At 42.2% G+C, this 23,323-nt stretch overlaps 1 protein-coding gene across 1 annotated transcript; it reads right to left on the reverse strand.

Moving 5' to 3' along the window:
* Positions 1–381: 381 nt before the first annotated feature.
* TPD52 (tumor protein D52) lies at positions 382–22,435 on the reverse strand (the record flags this gene model as incomplete). The annotated part of the gene is given in 5 exon segments (NM_001082360.1): positions 382–2,002; positions 6,779–6,827; positions 17,025–17,126; positions 19,102–19,250; positions 22,317–22,435. Coding segments are annotated over 5 exon segments (539 nt in total), but the record flags the coding sequence as incomplete, so codon positions are not given.
* Positions 22,436–23,323: the final 888 nt, after the last annotated feature.

A 23,323-nucleotide genomic window follows, 5' to 3' on the forward strand; every position in this document is an offset into this window, starting at 1 on the left:
TATTTCACTCAACTGAAGAAATTTCCATCTTACTCCATTTTGCCTTGTTGGAAACACAGTAACAGCAGACAAGGACACCCAAAAAATAATGTGATAAAAAGATGTTGGAATAAAAAAATTAAAGACTAATTGGTAGAAAAAATAATTTAACAGTTATAGTAAGTAATCAAAATGTTTCTGTTAAACAGACCAATTTCTACAGATCTCCTCTAAGACAATGTTTCAGCAGCTTTTGCTGCAAAGCCTCTGCTTAGAATGTGATTTAAACTGGATGGTTAAGAAAAAAAATTTTAAGTATAAACACCAGCTGATTTTTTAAGTATAAAATACAACAAGTTGTTTGCAGACCACTGGTCTCATAATAAATATTGAGACCTATACTACTGATATACAGAATTTATTAAGCTTTTTACATGTCAGAGAGCATAGTTTAAGATGCATCCAAAGTGCTAACAAAGTTCCAGCAGTCAGAAATGATAACATGGTATTACATGACAATCAACACTGTAGCATTTCCAATTTGGTTTTCACAAGATAATTTACCCTGAAATAAATCTAGTCATGCTTTAAAAAAAGAATGCTTTAGGTCACTCCAGTATTGGCAATTAACGTTTTCATAAACAATAATCAAACAATCACAACTTGATAAATAACAAATATAACATTGTTAGCCCTACACGCACAGCGTAAGGAAAAGTGAGTCACTGGAGTACCTTGGCCTCTGTGCAGATACATGCACAGGCTGTGATCCCTTCAACCCTGGCGACCGCTCTGCAAAGTAGGTGCAATGTCTACAGTATAATCTTATCATTTCTAACACATAGAAAACAAATAAGGACAAAATGATGAGTTGATTTTTATTAATGCACTACAGCCTCAGGGATTAAAACCAACTGCTCAGTATACAAAATTTTCAAGTTATATTAGTCATAGAACTTTGTGTGCTTAGTTAAAAGGGTGCTAAATAGATTACCTGAACACAGCAATGTTGTCCCTAATGGCACTGATTTTAGCATTTTTATAGCTAACCAGAGCTTAAAAAAAAAAAAACTTTCAGGTTTTTGAATTGAACATCCATGACAGTACACATATTTCAACTTACTGATAATACAGTATGCTTGATCCAGACTGAATTTTGTCAGCTTACTCTGAAATTAAAATTTGAATGTGATAAAAAATAAGTTGATGTAAGTAGAATAACCAGTACATTGAAATGGTTACTGTCATAAATGTTGATAAACAAGGAAGTAGGGGGTTTCACTCTCAAGTCACCAGTAGTTTGAATTACTGTACATAGTGTCACTTACAAAACTAGAACAAATTGTATGTAGAGCTGTTTAGTCTGGTGATAGCAGATACCAAGATACATAATTTACACCAAAACAGTGTTTATCCAAAAATATTTTTTACAGCTAGTAGTTCTTCCCTTGGAGATGAAAACAATACCAAAATTTTTAATAACCAAGATTCAGAAAAATCAAAACAGTTTTAGTTAGGAATCAAATATACAGAGGTTCAAAAAAGAAAATGTCATAGAAGACAAAGATCAATCTGGCATCCAGAACAATTTTTGTAAAATAGGAAAGCAACTAAGATAGCTTGCACAGTCTTAGATTATTCTAGTGAGTGTCCTCACATACTACAAGTGTTTTCATAAACGTTTCCTCAATAAAGGGCCCTGAATGTACATTAAAGGATGCTTTCCAGGAATACAGGTGAAGGTACTCTCATTTTTTTAAACCACAAACTATTTGGTCAAAGAAATATGTAAAGCTAAATAAGAGCACATCTGGTAGAAATCCATGGCGATGAATGTTGACAAGATGTGCTTGGATCTCGCTCGCAGCATCTGGCAGTGGGTAGCAGAACAAAGGTAGGAATCTCACAGGCCCTCCTGTGTCTGTTCTGGAACCGGCTCCCCAGAGGTGGCACTAGCATTTGCAGTCGAATTCAAGACTTCTCCAAAATCCCCACCAGCAGGCTTGGTTCCTCCTACTTTAGACTTAAAAAAGAAGAGAAAAGTTCAAAAAGAGAAAAGACATCTTGAAACAAAATTAGCTAACTCTGCATAAACTAATTTTGCTTTCAAGACCAAATAAATCAGGATGTTAATAGTTCAATGATACACATGTATGGAATTTAGTCCTACTGTAATGTTCAGTGTGCTTTAATAATAAAACTTGGCATCCCTCCTTGCTGAAATATTCAGATTAATAAATGCTCTCTCCCTTCCCCACTATTTGTTAGTTATTCTTCACACGGAAAATTGTATACAGAACTCTGTAAGGTCCACTGAACTCTACAGTATACCACTGAATTCTCCTTATTCTTGGGTAAAATTTTGCATTGCATCAAATTGTTCATTCAAATATACTCATTCAAAAAATATTATTGACTGTAAATCAAAAAGCAAAGAATATACGTTTCTCCCACTTCTATTAACTATTATTTAAAATGTGGTCCCAGGGACCTACAGACTCAGCAACACCTGGAAGCTTTTGAGAAATGCAGAATCTCCCTGCCACCCAACTCCAACTGCCCAACAGAAATCTGCACTTCAACAAGTCCTCCAGGTAATTCATGTGCACATTAGTGTTTGCAAAGCACTACTCCAACCTCTCTGGCTTGAAATTTTATCAATAAACATCTGTTTGAATAGTTTGGCCTTATACTTCTATATTCTATGCTTTTCAAAAACCCTTAACACATCATTTCATCCTCTTCAATACTGATTTATGTACTCTCACCAGATTACTGACTGACAAGATGGCAAATATTAAGAAAACAGTGTGCAGGGGCCAGCACTGTGGCATAGCAGGTAAAGCCGCCACCACCTGCAGTGCTGGCATCCCATGTGGGGGCCAGTTCAAATCTTGGCTGCTCTATTTCCGATCCAGCTCTCTCCTATGGCTTGGGAAAGCAGTAGAAGATGGCCCACGTCCCTGGGACCCTGCACTCTCGTAGGAGACCCAGAAGCAGCTCCTGGCTTCTGATCAGCTCAGCTCAGGCCACTGTGGCCAACTGGGGAGTAAACCAACAAATGGAAGACCTCTCTCTCTGCCTCTACCTCTCTGTAACTCTGCCTTTGAAATAAATAAATAAATTTTTAAAATAAATAAAAACAGTGAGCAGCAATTCAAGAAGCTGCTAGTAGGTGTGAATCTAACTTTGCTCTTTACTCAGTTTTAATTGAACTGGCCAGAAAATTGTTAACAATGAGAATCCAGTTGAAATTTTTCCCCCCCTTTTTGGTCTCCTATATAAAGATCATTAAATTGTCTGAGAAATCTGCCTAATTCGTATCCATTTTTTAGTTTTTAAAACTAAACTGCAGGGGCCAGTCCTGTGGCACAGCAGGTAAAGCCTCCACCTGCAGTGTCAGCATCTCATATGGACTCAGGTTCAAATCCCGGTTGCTCCACTTCCGATCCAGTTCTCTGCTATGGCCTGGGAAAGCAGTAGAAGATGGCCCAAGTCCTTGGGCCCCTGTACCCACGTGGGAGACCCAGAAAAAACTCCTGGCTTCAGATCAGCTAAGCTCCGGCCAATGCGGCCATTTGTGGAGTGAATCAGTGGATGGAAGATACCCCTTTCTCTCTCTCTCTTTCCCTTTCTCTCCCTCTCCCTCTCTCCCTCTCCTTCCCTCTCTCCCTCCCCCTCTCCTTCTCTCTCTCCCTCTCTCTCCTTCTGACCTTCTGTAACTCTGCCTTTCAAATAAATAAATCTTTTAAAAAAACTAAATCATACTCCTTAATTATAAGAAAATGCTAAACCAAAAAAAAGGGGGGGGATATCTTCCACTACTTTCCCAGGTGCATTAGCAGGGAGCTAGATCATATGGGATGCCAGTGGCGCAGGTGCAGGCTGATCCTCACCCTGACATGAAATCCTTGGTATTCCTCAAAAGGGTGCCAAGCTTTGGGCATTCTCCTCATTCAGGCCTCTCTGCATAAGACTGAGACACCTGGGAGGCCATCCCTAACCTCCCCTTCCACCCAGCTAGGGGCGCGTCCGCTACTCATCCTCACTGCACCTTCCACTTTCCCTGTCACAGCAAAGGCTGCACAATCGTAGAGTCGTCAATCAGTCCAACAGCCAAATGCAAGACGTGTCAACCCAATGTTTAACTGCACATAAATGCAATTTAGTAAAATCATATCTCAAGCATACAATTATATTTTGCAGCTTCTTTGGGGATATCTCTTTAGTATATATTTTAAATTGGATTTTTTAATCCAGATGATGCCTAGTCGTACTTTCAAAGCAGGTCTCACCACAATTTGTAGAATGTAAACACACTCAGGAGGAGAGTGTATAACAAATGCCTGGAAAGTTTCTCATCTCTAGTGTTGAAAGAACACACTGGGGCTGGCATTGTAGCACAGCAGGTTAACAGCCACATGCAATACTGGCATCCCATATGGGAGTGCTAGTCTTTACCCCAGGCACTCTGCTTCCAATCCAGTTTCCTGCTCATATGCCTGGGAAGGCAGTGGAGGGAGGTTGGCCTGGGCACTTGAGCCCCTTGCACCCATGTGGGAGACTAGGATGGAGTTCCTGGCTCCTGGCTTCCAGCTGGCCCAGACCTGGTTGTTGTGGCTATTTGAGGAATAAACTAGGATATGGAAGATCTCTCTGGGTCTCTCTCCCTCTCTCCTTCCATTGTTCAGCCTTTCATATAAGTAAGTATTTTTTTTAAAGAAAGAGGAAACAGAACACAAGTTGCCTGGCTTCCCAGCTAGCCATTTGAAAATCTTATGCTTAGGGCAGGTCTCAAAGAGAAACAGTCCTAACAGTTCTGAGAACTAAATTACAGTAAGCTTTGGCATCCTGCAGAGAACACAGAGGAATGTCACACATTTTTTATTCATCAAATGCATAGTGGGCAACACACCAAGGACTGTTCCAAGCCCTTGAGAAGTGAGCACACAGAACAGGTCCCTGCAGTCATGGGTGCACAGGGAATCATGCTAGTGGAGGTGGAAGAAAAAGCTGTACGACTCTGTGCAGTGTGATTCATTTTTGAAGAACATTTATTTGTGTCCAGATTTGTTTGTACAAAAGACATGTAAAACCACTTGTGTGTGTGAGACCAAAAGATCAAGATCACTCCACAGTGATTTTCTTCTGATAAATGTGCCCTGCATCTGTAATTTTTAAAAGATGCATTTAAAAACAGGTGATTTGGTTAAAGTTCTGAAAGACTAAACTGAACACCGGCTTTTAAGCTGATTTATATTCTTAGAATACATTGATCCACTGTGATTATTAGTTTGCTTTAGAAGAAATGACAGATGGCTCTGTCTCTGCAGAGAGAGTCAGGGTGGGAAATGGAAAACTAGATGATCTTTGAGATCCTCTGTGATCCTAATAGTTGAGGACTTTAATTTTAATATAATCTTGATAATAACACTGTTTACAAATCAATAAGCTAATCACTGTAGGGTCACCCCCACTAAAATTCAAATACATTTAAAATAAAATCAGTGGGGGCTGGCGCTGTGGCACAGTGTGTTAATGCCTTGACCTGAAGCGCCAGCATCCCATATGGGTGCCAGTTCAAGACCTGTCTGTTCCACTTCCAATCCAGCTCTCTGCTATAGCCTGGGAAAGCAGTGGAAGATGGCTCAAGTTTTTGGGTCCCTGCACCTGTGTGGGAGACCTGGAAGAAGCTCCTGGCTCCTGGCTTCGGATTGGCGCAGCTCTGGCCGTTGTGGCCAATTGGGGAATGAACCATCAGATGGAAGATCTCTCTCTCTCTCTCTGCCTCTCCTCTCTTTGTGTAACTCTGGCTTTCAAATAAATAAATAAATCTTTAAAAAAATAAAATAAAATAAAATCAGTGAATACTTGATGACAGTTATCATGGCCTCATACTAATCAAAAATCTAATAATTGAGGATTCAATAAACAATATCCTTTATATCCTGCATATATATATATATATGCAGCCATGAAATATAACATTGAAAGATTATATTTAAAGATAAAAAAGAAAACGTTTATGATATATAAACATTTTTAGAGCATAACAATAGAGTCCTACTTATATTACCATCTCTGGATGCTAGGGCCAATTCTTTTTTTGTGTGTGCTTTCTCTATATATATTCTTGTTATCTAAAATAAAGATGTTAAATGTTGTCCAATTACAAGAGTATTTGAAGTGAATAAAACCTAGGCACTGTGAGTTAAGCCACCGCTTTCAATGCTGCATCCCGTATCAGAGTGCTGGTTTGAGTCCTGGCTACTCTGCTTCCAATCCAGCTTTCTACAAATGTGGCTGGGAAGGCAGCAGATGATGGCCCAAGGACTTGTTCCAGCGGCCCACACAAGAAACCCAGATGAATTCATTGCTCCTGTCTATGACCTGGCCTAGCCCTGGCACAGATGAAAGATTTCTCTTCCTTCCTGCTTTGCTTCCTCTCTCTGTCTCTCTGTCTCCCTCCCTATCTCTCACTGATTTGCCTTTCAAATTAATAACTTTTTTTAAAAAAACTCTCTTTTTACTTCATTCAGTTTTTTTAAGAGAAGAAACACAAATTTCTAAAGTACTATTGCTTTTTAAATTATACATTTCCTTTCAGCATTTAGCAAGCTACAATGCTACAACACTCAAAACTGAATATAACACTTTAAATATCCATTTACATAAACACAAAGTTCTTAAAGTCCTTTAAATATTTTTCAAAGGAAATACTATAGTGAATGATTGGGCTATACCAAGGACAGTTCAGAGACCAAGATAGAGAGCAAGAAGATTATTCATTTGTACTTGCCTTTAAGTTTTCAACTTTCTCTTCAAAGGATTTGAAGGTTGGGGAGTTTCTATGAAGAGGAAAGAAAAATAATAAAATTACATACACTGGAAAGAAAGCCATTCTGAGAACATTACTAGTTGACTGTGTTCCTCATCACTACTGTTCTCAAACAAGAAAGAAGAGATGTGTTCACCGGTATCATGTGTGTGCAGGCATGTACACACTCACTATGACACAGTAACAACTTCTGATCTAGTATTTCCAGGAATACACTTTTGATTCCATGAAAACAGCCAGTGAGGCGTAAGTGACAAAGACACAGTCAAGTACATGTGTGTGGAGGAGAACGAATGAAGTCAGGTAAAACATCAGTGCTCTCTCTTCCCCAACCAGCCTGTTGTGACACAGGTTCAGTTTCACGGTGGCTAAGGCGCCGTGCTCTAGAATTCCTGTGAGATTCACATCTGGCCTGGCAGGATTCCTACCTACATGAACCCACATCACCCAAGCAGGACAAGCAGACCACAGGAGGTGTCATCACTGGGACCCTAATTCCTTGGGGGCAAGGTAGCAGGGAAAGGAGAGACCAAAGGGCAGGGGAGGACACAGCAGTGGGCACTGCCCACCTCATTACACTGCCCCCAGCTGACAGAGAGCCTCCTGTACCCACAGCAAAGCTTGGCAGGTACCTTTGTCTTCATCCACATGAAGTGGGGGTCACAGCACCTCTGTCTCTCACACTTGGATTTCCAAAGCTTTTATCCTACCCACCAGACCTTGAAGATCCTTCCCACTACCAACATAAAAAGCAAAAAAGGAACCAGAGATTCCTCCTTCCTACAGTGGTGATGGCAGAAGAGCCTCAGCCCGTGATATTCCAGCTCCCCCTAAACCAGACCAGACCTATCCGCAGCTCCCCCTAAAAAACAGTGGTAACAATGCAAAGTCTTGTGTCCTGGCCCAGCTCTGCAGCATCAGAAACTCCCGGGGTGGAGCCCAGCAAGCAGAGGTGCAACAAGCCCCCCAGGAGATTCCAATGTACACTGAAGTCTCCCACAAGCACACGCTGTTAAAAAATCCTCTGCCTGTCTACACAGGTGAGATAATAACTTGTACAGCTTGCAAGTGCTCAGTGATGGAAGCAGATAGTGAAATGAAATCACAGTTGATTCCAAATATCCCACTGGATGAAGGAAGTGAAAATGGGATGGAGAGAAGAAGAGGAGAGTGTAACTAAGGCTGAGGCAGACAAAGGAGGTGAGACCCCTGCATCTATGGAAAGAGAAAGTTTATTAGAGGGAAGTGTTCATTTGTCAATTAAACCATCATTGGATATAAAACAAAATAATTAGGTCTGACAAACAAAATTGGAAATAAAAATTCTTCCTAAAAAAGCTCACATTTAATATATCTCTTGTACCCCGTGCTAACATTGTAGGAAGAGTAACTGGAATTTGATACGGTGTTAAACATACATTCTTTTTAGAGTAGAGTTCTACTCTCCCACTTCAGTTCAGGTTAAACATCTACATAAAGAATAAGAAAGCATATGGCCAACCACATTTTATAAAAACATACTTTACCTCATAGCAGGCATGCTAATTGAATGTTGAATGGAGCGTATACTAAGAGGCAGCATTAAAAAGAGACAGAAAGGAAATTATTACAGTATTGATCCAACATTATAAAAAGCTGACAACACTAACTTTTTGGGAGCTTGATTCTTCAGCAACACGAGGAAAGACCTACTTTTTGAGGAGGAGGGGATCAAAGGTACTCCAATACAACGCACTTTAATTCATAAGCAATTTAATCTCAGTAGTTACTAAAGCCAATAATGCAGCCGTGCCTTTTACTGCACTTTGAAACTGGTAAGTGCTTCACCTGGAGCTCTAAGGCTCAGAAGTTAAATGACCTGCCAGGGGCCACAGGAGAATCAGAGAGAGAACTTGGGTCTCTGTATTCCTGATTCAAGGTTTATTGCCTCCCCTCAAAAAGGAGGTGCACACATGTAGATGTACACACACACACACACACACACACACACACTGTGAGGCCAGCGAAAGGCCCTGCAGACAGCTTTCTCAGCCAGGAATGTGTCAAAATAAATCACCTATGTGACAACTTATTTAAGTGTTTTTAAAATTATATATCACTCCTTAGCAGTACCAAGTTTCTTTAACAGATGCTTACTTGTACCTCATCCCAACTACACTACATGTTCTTAAAGGCGATTCAAATAACCTTTGCCACAACTCACTTCTCACTTGAAGGCAATAAAGCACACCGGCTGTTCAGGTTCAATGTTATCTACTCTTAGCCATTTCCCATGGAGACCATCTCACAGAGGAGTACATCTTAATTCTTGGGCTCATAAAATCATTGTATTCTGCCAATACCACCACTGTGCATTTGATGTGTTATTTTGATATTGTGCACAGTTTTATTGGCAAATAATCTTCTTTTGGGTAAATCATACAGCTAATAGTAATAATTCTCAGTTATACATAAATATTTTGTGTCCTTAGGACCTAGTTTTCTCAAAGACTGTTGTTACAAATGATACTGTGTGAGGCCGGCGCCGCGGCTCACTAGGCTAATCCTCCGCCTAGCGGCGCCGGCACACCGGGTTCTAGTCCCGGTCGGGGCGCCGGATTCTGTCCCGGTTGCCCCTCTTCCAGGCCAGCCCTCTGCTGTGGCCAGGGAGTGCAGTGGAGGATGGCCCAGGTGCTTGGGCCCTGCACCCCATGGGAGACCAGGAAAAGCACCTGGCTCCTGGTTCCTGCCATCGGATCAGCGCGGTGCGCCGGTCGCAGCGCGCCAGCCGCGGCAGCCATTGGAGGGTGAACCAACGGCAAAGGAAGACCTTTCTCTCTGTCTCTCTCTCTCACTGTCCCCTCTGCCTGTAAAAAAAAAAAAAAAAAAAAAAAAAAAAAAAAATGATACTGTGTGTTGGATGCAGCTGCTCAAATCTAGTTTTGTATTAGTATGTAGTAACACAGAATATGCTCTTGATTCTTGATGTATCTCAAAATAGGCTCACATTTTGTGTAATTAAGAGAAGCAGTAAAATATCTGAACATTTTTGTACTTGGTGTCTTACGCAAACACAGAAAAAGACACATGTAGCTCAGTGTTCTCTCCTTCCTACCACAATAGGCAGTTTCTTGGGTATAAGTCTCATTTGTTCTGGGAGAAATTTGCTAATTCTTTTCCTTCTTGATCCATCACAGTGCATTATTGTCAAATTTGAAGAAAAGAAATTAATGAAAAACAGCCTTCTTAATACACAACACCAGAACCCCAACATCACCTCTCCTTTCTAGGGTCCCTCTGAAGGAAGCTGCCTGGAATAGCCACTTTACCACAAACCAGCTTCCACCATCACCAAAACAATAACTGGATCAGTGGAACATCACCCACCACAGCAAAATTCCTAGTGACTCACCAACTGGACTGAATAGGAAGAAAAAGTTAAGATAACTGACATTCTTCTATTCAGATGTTGTTAATTACAACACTAAGCCCCCAGATCAGTTTGGGTGTGTGTGTGGAGGGGGATGCTAGGTGCTCAAGCTAGAAAGTCACACAGACCTTGATGTTGACAAGGACATTTTGGGAGACCAGGGAGAAGCTACAAAAATGGAGAAGAAACCAGTTCCCAAGAAAAGAAATTAAATATGAGCACAAAGAGAGGTACAGGAAACAGGGCCAGCTGCGAGAGGAACACGTTTTCTGGTTTTCTTGGTTTCCAGACAGTATCTGAACTTTGAATAGTTTCCTAGTCAGGAGCACTGGCGTCAGCAGGGCCTGGACTTGATTCCTTTCCTCTCTTTGAATTACAAAAGAACTTCTTATCTGAGCAACACATTCCCCTTTTTAGTTGAGCTAACAAATACAGGTTTTTACTCCTTTGTAACCAGATTCTTCCCTAGAACATTCACTTTTGCATAAATTATCAAATTCTGGTGACAGAAGGTGAGTAACAATCAAACAAGAGCATGGGACTCACACTCCACAGTATCAGCAAAATGAGGAAATGCGTGGATAAAGAAGGCACAAATTTCAGAAATTCCCACGTGGGAATGCCTACCATGTGCCAAGCTTCTAAGAGCTCTCTATTGGTTACTATTCCATTGTGCACTTGCCACAATCTCTTCCTGTCTGTAATGAAACAAACTAACTTCTGAGAGACAGTCTTAAATCTTCATTGCTCTGGAACTGGGATGTGCATGGGTTTAATGCCTGGCCTTCAGCTCCCTATAATTGCTGGGTAAACCTAAGGCAGGCAACTCAATCTTCCTAAGGAAATGTGTGGCTAAGTTTTCTCACCTATAATATTAAAAAGTAACAGTATCAACTTAAGAGATACTATATATACAAGGAATCTTCATTAAAAATTTGAATATAAATTGCAAAAAAATTTTGAAAAACCAGTACTTTTGAGAGTGAAAGAATGAATGAATAAGCAATTTTGGTAACTCAGACTAGGAAACAGAAACATGAAAGGTAGGAAAAGTCAAAGAAGAGAAACTTAAACTGTACATGGAAAATGAAATGAAAGAATAAAGATTACTTTAGTGCAAAATATTTGGAAATACATGCACAAGTTACTATAATCTTGCCAGGCAAATCACACTAATTATTATTATTATTAACTGCTATCACTGATTTTAACAGAAACACTAACATCCATTTCATATTATATTCTCTTAAAGCTTCCAAATTTTTTCCAGTTGTTATTTTGGATGTCAACCCCAAACCAACAGTCTAGATCAGTTCCTGGCACACAGTTAGCATACTAACTGTGCTTCTGAATGAAAGAATGAATGAATAAGTAATTTTGGAAACTAAAATTGAGAAGTAAAGACATGAAAGGCAGAAAAGATCGGTAAAGCATTTCAATTTCTAATCCAAAGACTCTCTGTCTCTAAAAAGAGAAAAGGGACCTTTTCCCTCCCTATGAATTGGTGGAAATTTTCAGCAGAAAGGAATTGTCTAGAATGATTTTAATGAGTTCCTAAAAAAAAAAAAAATACACCCAGAGTTCTACATGAAAAAATACTCGTTTAAAAGGGAGCGACACCCTTTGGAAATAAATAACCATCTCTCTCTCTCTCTCTCTGTATAAATATATATATATATGTGTGTGTGTGTGTGTGTGTATATATATAAATTATAGATGTTATTAGTAACAAATTAATTTTTAACATTGGCAAGTCCTGAAATGAGAAGGTTCTAAGTTCCTCTCAAAATGTTAAGGCCTGAGTTGAGTCTTAGCAAACAGGAGAGTGGAGGATATTAACTCATTACCTGGGGAAGAGGTTGGCTGTTCCCCAAAAGCCACTAGCACAGGTCTTATTACCACAAGCTACACCTGATTCTCTTTCACAGACACCTCACAAGCCATCAATACCTCTATCTACCTTATCACCTCTCCCAACAAGGCATAAGACAAATATGTTAATAGCTAATATATTCATTAAAAGTTGTTGCTCAGTAGGCCGGCGCCGCGGCTCACTAGGCTAATCCTCCGCCTAGCGGCGCCGGCACACCGGGTTCTAGTCCCGGTCGGGGCACCGGATTCTGTCCCGGTTGCCCCTCTTCCAGGCCAGCCCTCTGCTGTGGCCAGGGAGTGCAGTGGAGGATGGCCCAGGTGCTTGGGCCCTGCACCCCATGGGAGACCAGGAAAAGCACCTGGCTCCTGGCTCCTGCCATCGGATCAGCGCGGTGCGCCGGCCGCAGCGCGCCGGCCGCGGCGGCCATTGGAGGGTGAACCAACGGCAAAGGAAGACCTTTCTCTCTGTCTCTCTCTCACTGTCTACTCTGCCTGTCTAAAAATAAAAAAAAATAAAAAAAAAAGTTGTTGCTCAGTGTTACATTCAAGTCAGTGAGAGCAGTAGATTTACTCCTCCTATACCCATGATGACATCAGGTAGTGAAATAACTGGTATACACCTGCCAGAACAAAGAGCGGGATACACAACCATTTCACGGTAACTGACAAAATCAGCCTTTTGCATCCCTCTCCATGGGAGAAAAGGCCTTACTGCTGGGATTGGAACACACACAATCGACCAAGTCCCCTCTTCTCGGGCAGGCGTTGTAGCACAGTGTGTCACACTGCTGCTGGGGACACCAGCATCCCATACAGGACTGCCTCCTGCCTTCCCTTCACATCCAGCTTCCTGGTAATACACCAGGGAGGCAGCACGTCGGCCCAAGGGCTTGGGTTCCTGGTACCCACACAGCAGACCGAGATGGAATTCCTAGCTCCTGGCTTCAGCTTGATCCAGCCCTGGATTTTGTGGGCATTTCGGGTGTAAACCAGCAGATGGAAGATCTCTTTCTGTCTCTCCCCTTCTTTGTCACTCTACCTTTCAAAGAAAATGAAACTTTTAAGCATCCTCTTCTTGTATAGCAGAACCTGGCCAGTGTTTGATTCCCTCGATCTAAACTATGTGGATTTTCTATATGCAAGAGGCCGTCATAAGTTCATGGAAAATGTGTATTTGAAAAGACTATGCATGGATTTAAACAAAACAGAGACTTGCACAAAAGTAAACACCTTTTTATTCCACTTTCCATAAACTTTTTGAAGTCCCCTCCTATATACGAACACATTTGATTTAATTACAAACTTAATTCAGCTGATTTGATTACAAATAAGACTTCTTGGCCTAGGAGTGATTCTTTTAAGTGACTTCATTCAACCTTTGGTCTGTAATTAATTATAACTAACTTTCAAGAGAGAATCTTGTTTTTTTTTGCATTCCCAAGTGTTAATTAAAACCTCTACATAATGAGGCACAATATAAAGTTATTCAAAACAAGACTGAAAATGGTGGAGGTAGTCTCAAAATTATATTTTTAATTGAAAGAAATGACTGTATAAGGAGCTAGAAAAAAACAAATTCAATTTGTTTCTGATGAATTAACAAGCAGTACCTACTGATCCATACCTAACTGCATTTATTTAATCTTTTCAAAGATACAGAAGGGCTGGGCATTTGGACTAGCAGTTAGGATGCCCACATTTTACATTGGAATCCCTGGGTTTCATTTCTGGCTCCACCTCCTGATTCCATTTTCCTGCTAATGCAGATCTTGGAAGGCAGCAATCACGCAAGTAACTGAAGTCCTGCCACCCATATGTGAGTTCTGAGCTCCCAGCTTCAGCCCCGGCTGGCTTGTTGCAGGTATCTGGGAATGAACCAGCAAATGCGAGTGCACCCGTGCACATGCTCGCTCGCTCTCTCACCCTCCCTCCCTGTCTTGCCTATCTACCTCTCAAATAAGTTATTTAAAGGGACAGAAAAGTACCATGATCTGGGCTAGTTTACACACAGTCATCTAAAGTCCTTACATATTTTTACATTTTATATTTATGCTTACATCACATCTAATATTATTTTCTAATCAGGCACCAATAAGGCTCTTCCATTCTTAACTCATTTTTCCAAGTCCTCACTTACTTCGCCTACTCTGTTCAAAGATTTTAAGCTTTATTCTAACCAAAGCTGTGTCTGGTTAAGTTACAGTGTAACTAACCAGTTAGTAAAGTTTAGACAAGCTGGAACTCTTGCATCCCTGCAATATAACCCTTTCTCTTTAACTGTCAATTTGATACGCCCACCTTCCCAGAATGCACCCATTGCATCCAGGACCAGGGTGCATGCTCACACCCAACTCTAGCTGTATGTCCAAGTGGGATACCACCCCCTTCCTCATAAAAGCAGAAAACAACTTTCTTTCCACTGCAGAACACACACTTGAACGTACCATCTCCTTGCTTTCTCTCGGCTACAGACTGGTTTCGGACCCACCTCTCCCGCTGAGGTACTGTTTTTGGTTTTCTCTTTCTTTCTCATTTACAGGTAACTCTTTGGCCTCAGCAAATGTTGGGCATTTCTCAGTGTGGGGCAGCCCACACTCACATGTGAATGTGTGTTTTTTTCCCTTGCTGTTAAATTCTACTCCTGTTGGCACACAATACCAGTCTCCACTTGATTTTTCTATCTCTGCTGGAGGCAAGAACCTGGATTAAAAATATATTCATTGCCCATTATTAGTAATGGACATATCCTTAGGACCTGTCCACAGGAGACACTCATATAGGTTAGCAGAATGGATTAGGTGACTGAAAGCACATCCAGTTATCTAGCACTTAGGCTATTTTGAATTAAACACCACAGATACATAATCACCTGCATGATTTCCTCTGACTACCAGTGCCAAGTGCCACCAAGACATGAGCTCTCTAAGTAGATGTCTCCTTCCTCAAGAAGACGAATAGCCACACCACAGCCAGGGAGTGCTTGAGAAGCTCATGTGTATTCACTGCAGGAGCAGAGACAGGGACTACTGTACTCTTCCTGCTCACACTCTGAAGATCCTACACCTCCTTAGTCCCCTCCAGTAACTCCCTGCATAATCAGAGAGTCTCCGTGCAGAGACAGGAGAGGTTTGCTCAGTATCCCAAAGTCTCCTTCTATGGCATGGTTCAGGCTAATATTTTCTTATGTGCTTTTTTTTTTTTGCAAGCATAGTTAAAAAGCATGGCTAATATAAAGATATAATAGTAAAACCTGTTAAGACAGTGAAATACGTATTTGAAAAGTATGCAGTAATGGTGAACTGTGCCTTATGTGTATTCTACTACAATCACGAGAGTAACTCATGTAAGACGGAAGACTAACATCATGAGGCAGGACATATGCTGTCTATTACAGCTGCATAATGGGACCCAGGGGAAGAATTCCATCATCCTTACAAAAGCACCGAAGAAACAAAGGCATCAAAAACAAACAAACAAAGTCAGACATTCAAAGGGAGGAATTCTGCATGCCATGGTAAAGCTGCTTCTTCTTACAAAAGAGAAAAAAGAAACGTCAAAATCTTTTCCACATCCCTTGAACCACAGTGTCAAATTCTCCTTTTAATTTACTCATTACCCATGGTATACAAGGAAGCCTCCCTTGAAATTAGGAATGCACTAGGGGAAAAAACAATACTCCAAATGCAAGAAAATTAAGGAGTGGACAAACACGACCATCCAACACGTCATAATCATCTAATCTTTGCACACTGGTCTCACACAACTGCTAGGCTGCAGTGAGGGGGTCAAACTCTCCTTACCTAAACGAATGTGAAAAAGCTTGCAATCTGGAAGAAGCCAGAGTAAGCATTAAAAAAGAAAGAAGTTCTGATAAATCTAAAATAATTAAATCATCTACTTTTTTTACAATGTTTTAGCTGAACTCTAAAGTGCTACCCAATTCAGTCAGCAGAAAAAGCAAAGAGAGCACCTAACAGATACATATATAATATATATAATGTATATATATATATCAGTATCAAAAGGGTTCAAGAAAGCTACGCTTATTACATCATATTTAGAATGAAAGTCCAAATACAGTGAGCAAAGAATTGAATTCTTTTGGTTCAAAGAATAACACAAGTACATTGATTGATCAAACCTACCCAACAAAGAAAATTCTGGTTGTAAAATCTAATTCCCCCACATAAGAAAAATACAAAGTCATGCAATCTGAGCATTTAAACAACACACAAATCTTGCATGCCAACAGAAGCACAGCTGACTCAAACCATGTTTGTCATTTTCAGCACTAGTCTAGTCCACGCAAGTGGAGGGAGGCACAAAAGCTCTTCTAGGTAGTTTTATCACAAAGGCAAGAAAAGTTCTGCAGACTCATCTAAAATACAAATGCAAAACAAAAAGCAACAGCTTCAAAATCAAGATTTGCACCTAAGCATGAACGCAGATAGTTTACGGGTTAGTACAAATTAGGGCACAAATGAGCATGTTGTAATCACACCATGGTATAAACACGTCACACACCGAATGTGAAGCCGGTTCTCAATCCAAGCGTGCACGTCAATGCTCTTGGACTTATCCCCAGGAAGACACCAAGCTCTGTCCAGTCACGAATTAGCAACCACCAGACATGTACTTACCCTCGTACCATCAAGGACTAAAAAAACACAAAAGTTCACAACCAGAATTTTTCACGTTATCTAGAAAATGGACTCCTAAGATGACCATTTTGAAGTTAGGATGCTATGCCTAGAAGAAGTCAGGCATGCAAATGAGGTGCCACTGTACAGGACGGCCCTCTGTCACTTTAACAGAGGAGAACGAATGCATCGGGATCGCAGAGCCAAAGACAGGAAGCAAACGCAACCACAGCAACCCTGCAAGCAGCCCCGGCTACCTGGTGAGCAAGGAAAATCGAAGACATACTTTACGTCTTCCAGCTTTTTGGTGATGACTGAGCCAACAGACGAAAATGCAGCAGAAGCCTTCTGCCCGGCCTGAGACAAGGTTTCAGATGTCTTCTTGTATCTACGTGAAATGATAAATGGGGAAAAAAGGAAGACATTAGGCCGTCTCTAATATCCGTTTCTTTCTTTTTTTTTTTTTTTTTTTTTCAAGTGCATTGGTGAACAACTGCTGGAGGAGCTCTCAAAAATAAAGTGTTGTTCAGAACTCCCTAAAGTCCTTCATGGCCATCGAGCAGCTGTACCACATCCCCTTCGATTTAACCAGCATTTCGGGTGCCGTCTTCTGCTGTGCACTCATCTAGCTGAAAAGACAGGGGCCTATCAAGACAGAGCCAAAGAATTCATGGTAAAGGCTACAAATAGCCGTGAAACAAGGATGAAAATGAGCCAGAATCTGAAAGAAATACCCCTTGTTCCTCCCTTTCCCAGATAAGCCAAGCAAAACCAAAATGCATTAAATTCCTCAGATACCTTTGACAACTTTATCTCCCAAAATGAAGCAAGAAGTAGGTCAGGAGAGGTAGGGCTCATCTATATTTTATTACACAGACTTTTATGGGCATAAAGATTTTTTTTTAATATGCATGTCTGTGGAGCTACCAAATAAAGACTGGCTGAACTCTTGGAGTATACAAAATACTTTAAATGATCCTAATGTGATATTTGCTGTAACACAAGGGTATAATTTATCACTTCCCTCTTCCCAGCTACCAAGGAATAGAAGGGAAAAGCAAAAACACAAACAACAGAAGACAATGGCACCTACCAAAAAGGATAAGATCCACACGTTGTACAAATGAATGTACTTTTACTTTCAAGATCAAATAGCAAAACCAGATGTGCTTATTGCAATGAACTGAAAGGAGAGTTTCCTACATGTTTCCACACTGCCGACCTATACGGGAGGAAAGTGGACCAAAGCAGCTAGCTCACTGCGCATGGCTAAACTTTAAGACAACTCCCAAGTTCACTGGCTTGGCAGCTGGGACTGAATACTGAAAACCGAGAATGCCCAGAATCTGCTGCAAGAAGCACCTTATGTTGGGAAACAAAACTGCATTATAATAATGCTGTGTAATTTGGGTGATCAAAAGGGAAAAAAAAAAGTGGGACGGGCATTTGTTGCAGTAGTTAGGATGCTACTCGGGACACCTGCATCCCATAGCAGATGCCTACATTTGAGCCAGGGCTCTGCTTGCAATTCCAACTTTCCGCTAATGCGCTTCTTGGGAGGGGAGCAGGTAGTGGCAGGCAGTGGCTCAAGTAGTTGGTCCCTGCCACCCATGTGGCTCAAGTAGTTGGTCCCTGCCACCCATGTGGCTCAAGTACTTGGCTCCTAGCTTCTGCCTAGCTCAGCCCTTGGTTGCTGTCAGGGGTGAATCAGGGGATGAGAGAGGCAGTGTGTCTGCCTTTCAAATAAAATAAAAACAAATTAATAAATAACACACTGCACATATCTGGCAAGTTATTATACAGTGGCACACCCCTTAAAGGCAGAGGATACATTCCAAGACCCTCAGTAACCTGGAATAATACCACACCCTGGATACACTGCATTTTCTCCTATCCAGCTACTAAGCTACTAAGGTTAGCAGCATATACAACATGGATACACTGCACAAACAGAGGATTCCCATCCCAGGAAGGACACAATGGCACGCCATGAGATTTCATCACACTACTCAGAATGGCATGCAGTTTAAAACTTCTGAACTGTTTACTGCTGGGATTTTCCATTAATATTTACAGACTGTGGTTTAAAACAAAAGTGCAGATAAGGGGAGACTACTATGAAACAATGTTGGAACTTGAATTTTATTTCCCCAGCTCATATGTGGGGCTGGTTTTCTCTCCATTCCCTAGAACACTCTGGGAAACTAAGACTCAGACACACTTGAGAATGGGAAAGAAGCGCCCTTTGCAATCCAAAGAAAAGTTGCAGTAACATGCTCAGCCCCTTTTTCTTCCTCTCCCCAGACAAAAAGTGCAAAAGTGTCCTTGACATTCTTAGGAAAACGGATGACCAGGGAACATACGCGGACGTTGCCGTCACATCTTGCCACCCTTTGGCAATGTTCTGCTTTAGTTCCTGCAGTGAGTTGATTCCCAGCTTCCGCTTGATCTCTGCTAGATGCTTCTCTTTTGCTGCTAACACCTGAGACAGAGTCTGGATTTCTTCTTCTACCTATGAGAAAAGGGGGAAGAGGAAGGAATACAGCAAGTCATTGAATAAGTTAACGTGATCAAAGCGAAACTACATGGAAAATTCTATAGCCATTATTACCTTTTTTTTTTTTTTTTTTTTTTTTTTGGCCAGGCAGACTGAGACAGTGAGAGAGAGAGAGACAGAGAGAAAGGTCTTCCTTCCCTTGGTTTACCCCCTAAGTGGCCGCCACAGCCAGCGCACTGCGCCAATCCAAAGCCAGGAGCCAGGTGCTTCCTCCTGGTCTCCCATGCAGGTACAGGGCCCAAGCAAGCACTTGGGCCATCCTCCACTGCACTCCCGGGCCACAGCAGAGAGCTGGACTGGAAGAGGAGCAACCGGGACAGAACTGGCACCCCAACCAGGACTAGAACCCGGGGTGCTGGCGCCGCAGGCGGAGGATTAGCCAAGTGAGCTGCGGTGCCGGCCTATTCTTACATTTTTAAAATCCACTCAATCATCTGTGTTAAAGACAGTATGCAGTGTTGTTAAGTAGATTGTTTCCATGCTGATCCCTCCCTCTTGGGCGGCTCTGTGCTCTTCCAATGTAGCTCTTCACTGTCCCACCTTGAGTTGTCCTTGACCCTCCACCCCCTTCCTACACTCCTGACTCAGCTATCTCAAACTAGTTAAGAGCTCAAAATGTACTCTGCACAGGTTAACACTCAAAGGAGCTTACCATCTACTCTCCTGAATTCTGGGTCTGCCTTTCTGGCTAAGGGTTCCTACCCAAACACTCACAAAACCTCGTATTTTTACACTATCTCAAAAATAATCTCCTCCCCACCACCACCACCACCAAAACACATACAACCAAGCCAAACCAAAACCCAACCTTTCTGTGTAGTTCACATTTGTTCATGCTGGATATGTCAGTCCCAGCAGGTGCCAATCCCACAACCACAATAAACCAAGCTGCGTCCCCTGAGAACCCTGAGGAAGATTCGTGTCTACCTGACTGACCAGACCCAGCAGGGTGGGTCCCTGACCCAAGTACTGCCTCCTGCTCAGTGGGCAAGAACCAGTGGTGCATCACCCAGAATCTGCTGTGAGAGACTGAGATAACATTAGGAGGAGAAGCTGGAAAGACTGAGAAAGAAGCCTTGAGGTACAGCTAGGGCACAGGGAGAGCGTGAGACTGGGAACGTTTGCACAGACGCGAGGAAACCAACTGTGAGCAGAAGCTATGATGAAAGGAAAAAGAATACAAGAAAAGGCTAAGTCAGGAAAACAGAGGGAGGGGAGACTCAGAAACACACACACCCCACGGAGGAAAGATGTCTTATACCAGGACATTGAAAACCTGAGTTCCTAAAATCTTTACAAATGCTTCTCCTGGACTGTTAGAGAGACATTTTCTCAGCCTTGACATGCACAACATCTCCATGATTTCAAAGGCAACGTGGCCTTTAAGAACAACATTCATGGGGATTTCACAAATTTCACGGAAAAATGGAATTAAAGGTACGTTTGTGGGCGGGTATTTGGCACAGCAGTTAAGCTAGTGCTTGGGACACCCACATCCCAAATCAGAGCGCAGAAACAGTGCCCATATGGGATTGCTAGAGCTGTAGGCAGCAGCTTAACCCACTGCATCACAATGCTGGCCTCATGCCATGAAATTTAGTGCTGCTTGCAATGCCAGAATTGGCGATATAAAATATAAAAATGTAAAATAGTGTCACTGCTATCAAAAACACTTTGGCATTTCCCAAAAACAGTTAAACATGGAATTATCACATGACAAAGTTCACTTCTAAGTATATATGCAAAAAAACTAAAACTAGGCTTTTAATTATTTGTATATAAATGTTCCCAGCTCACTATCCACAAGAATCAAAAAGTAGAAAACACCCTCAACGTCCATCAGTGGATGAATCTGAATAAACAAAATATGCAGATACATACATAATTCAGCCATAAAAAGTAATGAAGTACTGGGGCCAGCACTGTGGCGTAGCGAGTTAAGCCATTGCCTACAATGCCAGTATCCCATAATAGGGCACCGATTCAAGATCTGGCTGTCACACTTCTGATCCAGCTCCCTGCTAACGTACCTGGGAAAACAGGTCAAGATGACCCAAGTGCTTGGGCCCCCGCCACCAATGTCAGAGGTCTGGATGGAGTTCCAGAGTCCTGGCTTCTGCCTGGCCTAGCCCTGGCCATTGTAACCATCTGAGGCATGAACCGGGAGATGGAAGATCGCTTTCTTTCTCTCTCTCTCTCTCTCTCTCTCTCTCTCTCTCTATATATATATATATATATATATATATATATCTGCTTTTCAAATAATAAAATAAGTAATTCTTTTAAAAAAAAACAAAAGTGATGAAGCACTAACACATACTATGCACAGATGAGCCTCAAAAACTCTGTGGTGAATGAAAGAAGCCGGATACAACAGGGTCACATATTGCATGACTGCATTACGTGGGAGATTCAGAGAACAGTGAAATCTATTCCAGACGGAAAGCAGACTGGCTATTGCCAGGGCGCGCGGTGGGGGCAGGGTGGGGTGGGGGGGACTGAGGAGTGACTGCTTACTGAGTGCAAGGGTCTCCTCTGCGGTGAAGAACAATGCTTGGAACTTGAAAGAGGTGCCAGTTGCACCACACTGTAAATGTGCTAAAGATCACTGAGCTACGCACCTTAAAATGGTACATTGTATGTTGTGTGAATTTCATGAAAGGATGGAAGTTCAGAAAGAAGGAAGTGAGGGAGGGAGGCAGAGCAGGCTCAGAAGTGCCCATCTCAACACAGGCACGGAGGCAGCTGGAGAGCCAAGTGCGTCCTCCTCCCCCCTTTCTATATCACACCCTACTCCTCAGATCCACTGACCACGTAATCACCTTCCCATATGAAAACAGACACCACGCTCTTCTCTCTGCCCTTCCCCACTTAGGACAGCCACCCCCCACACACCCGGGACTTTCTCCCCACCCCCCCACACCCGGGACTGACTCCAAGCTATTACTGTAAGCTTTGGAAGCACAAGCAAGTGTACATTGTCAGTGCAGAACAAGAAGTTCATAGGGGAGATTTCTGTACCTTGGCGAGTTCCCTTCTCAGCTCTTCTTGCTCCTCCTCAGACAGCGTCTCGGTGGCACTGATGGTGGCCGCGGCATCTTCTGCTTCCTCAGGCACCGTGTCCGTCCTCAACAGACCTTTGTGGGGATTGAAAATAGTCTGTAGCGTGAGAAGGTAGAGGAATACTCTCTTCAGGCTGCTCCCTGCCGGAATAGAGCTGAACGGGTTAGAGCCACACACCGCCTCTCTGCACCTGCAGGCAACCTGGCACTCCGAGGGAAGGACCCCAGAAAAGTCTGGGCCAGCACCTAAAGCCACTATCTCAGACCCTGCCAAAACACAGACTCAGGAAATACAGTCTGCTCACCGGTGCTGTCTGTACTCTGTCACAACGCGGTTACCACAGAGCAAGAGAGCGCTGGACCAGCGAACCTCCAAGCTCCTCCATACAGACAAGGGGGAGCGGCTTCCTGTGATGGCCAATCCAACACTTAAACCGCAGTGAAGCAGCCATCCCCCAACAAGCGCCGTGCCCGAAACTCTCTTCCATCTCCTTCCATTGGCTAGTGGAGGTAACAAACCTTACAGTCAGATACCCCTTGTAAAAACAAAACAAAAAGAAAAAACCCTAACACACTCATGCTGAGAGGTTCCGTCTTACTTAAGGCCAACATACTATATTCAGTCCCCTGTGACCCAGCCCACTGAGAAGAACTCTGCATTGCCAGGGAATGGCCAGCAGGGGTGTGGCTGCCTCTCAAGTCTCCCCTCTCTTCCTGCCTAACCCCATCCACAAGGTCAAGATGAGATCAGCAAGGCCCTCACACCTTGTTTGCAAAATCAAAGCAGGAAATCAGAAAAACTAGGTGTATGTAATACTTTAATGCAATATTTTAAAAAAAAATCAAAACTACTTCAAAGAATCCATGATAAACAAAATTCAAAATGAATTGTTTTAAAGATTATTTATTTGAAAGACAGAATTACGGAGAGAGAAGGAGAGACAGAGAGAGAGAGAGAGAGATCTT

This window comes from Oryctolagus cuniculus, chromosome 6 (assembly GCF_964237555.1).
Source record: "Oryctolagus cuniculus chromosome 6, mOryCun1.1, whole genome shotgun sequence".
NCBI classification, from domain to species: Eukaryota; Metazoa; Chordata; class Mammalia; order Lagomorpha; family Leporidae; genus Oryctolagus; species Oryctolagus cuniculus.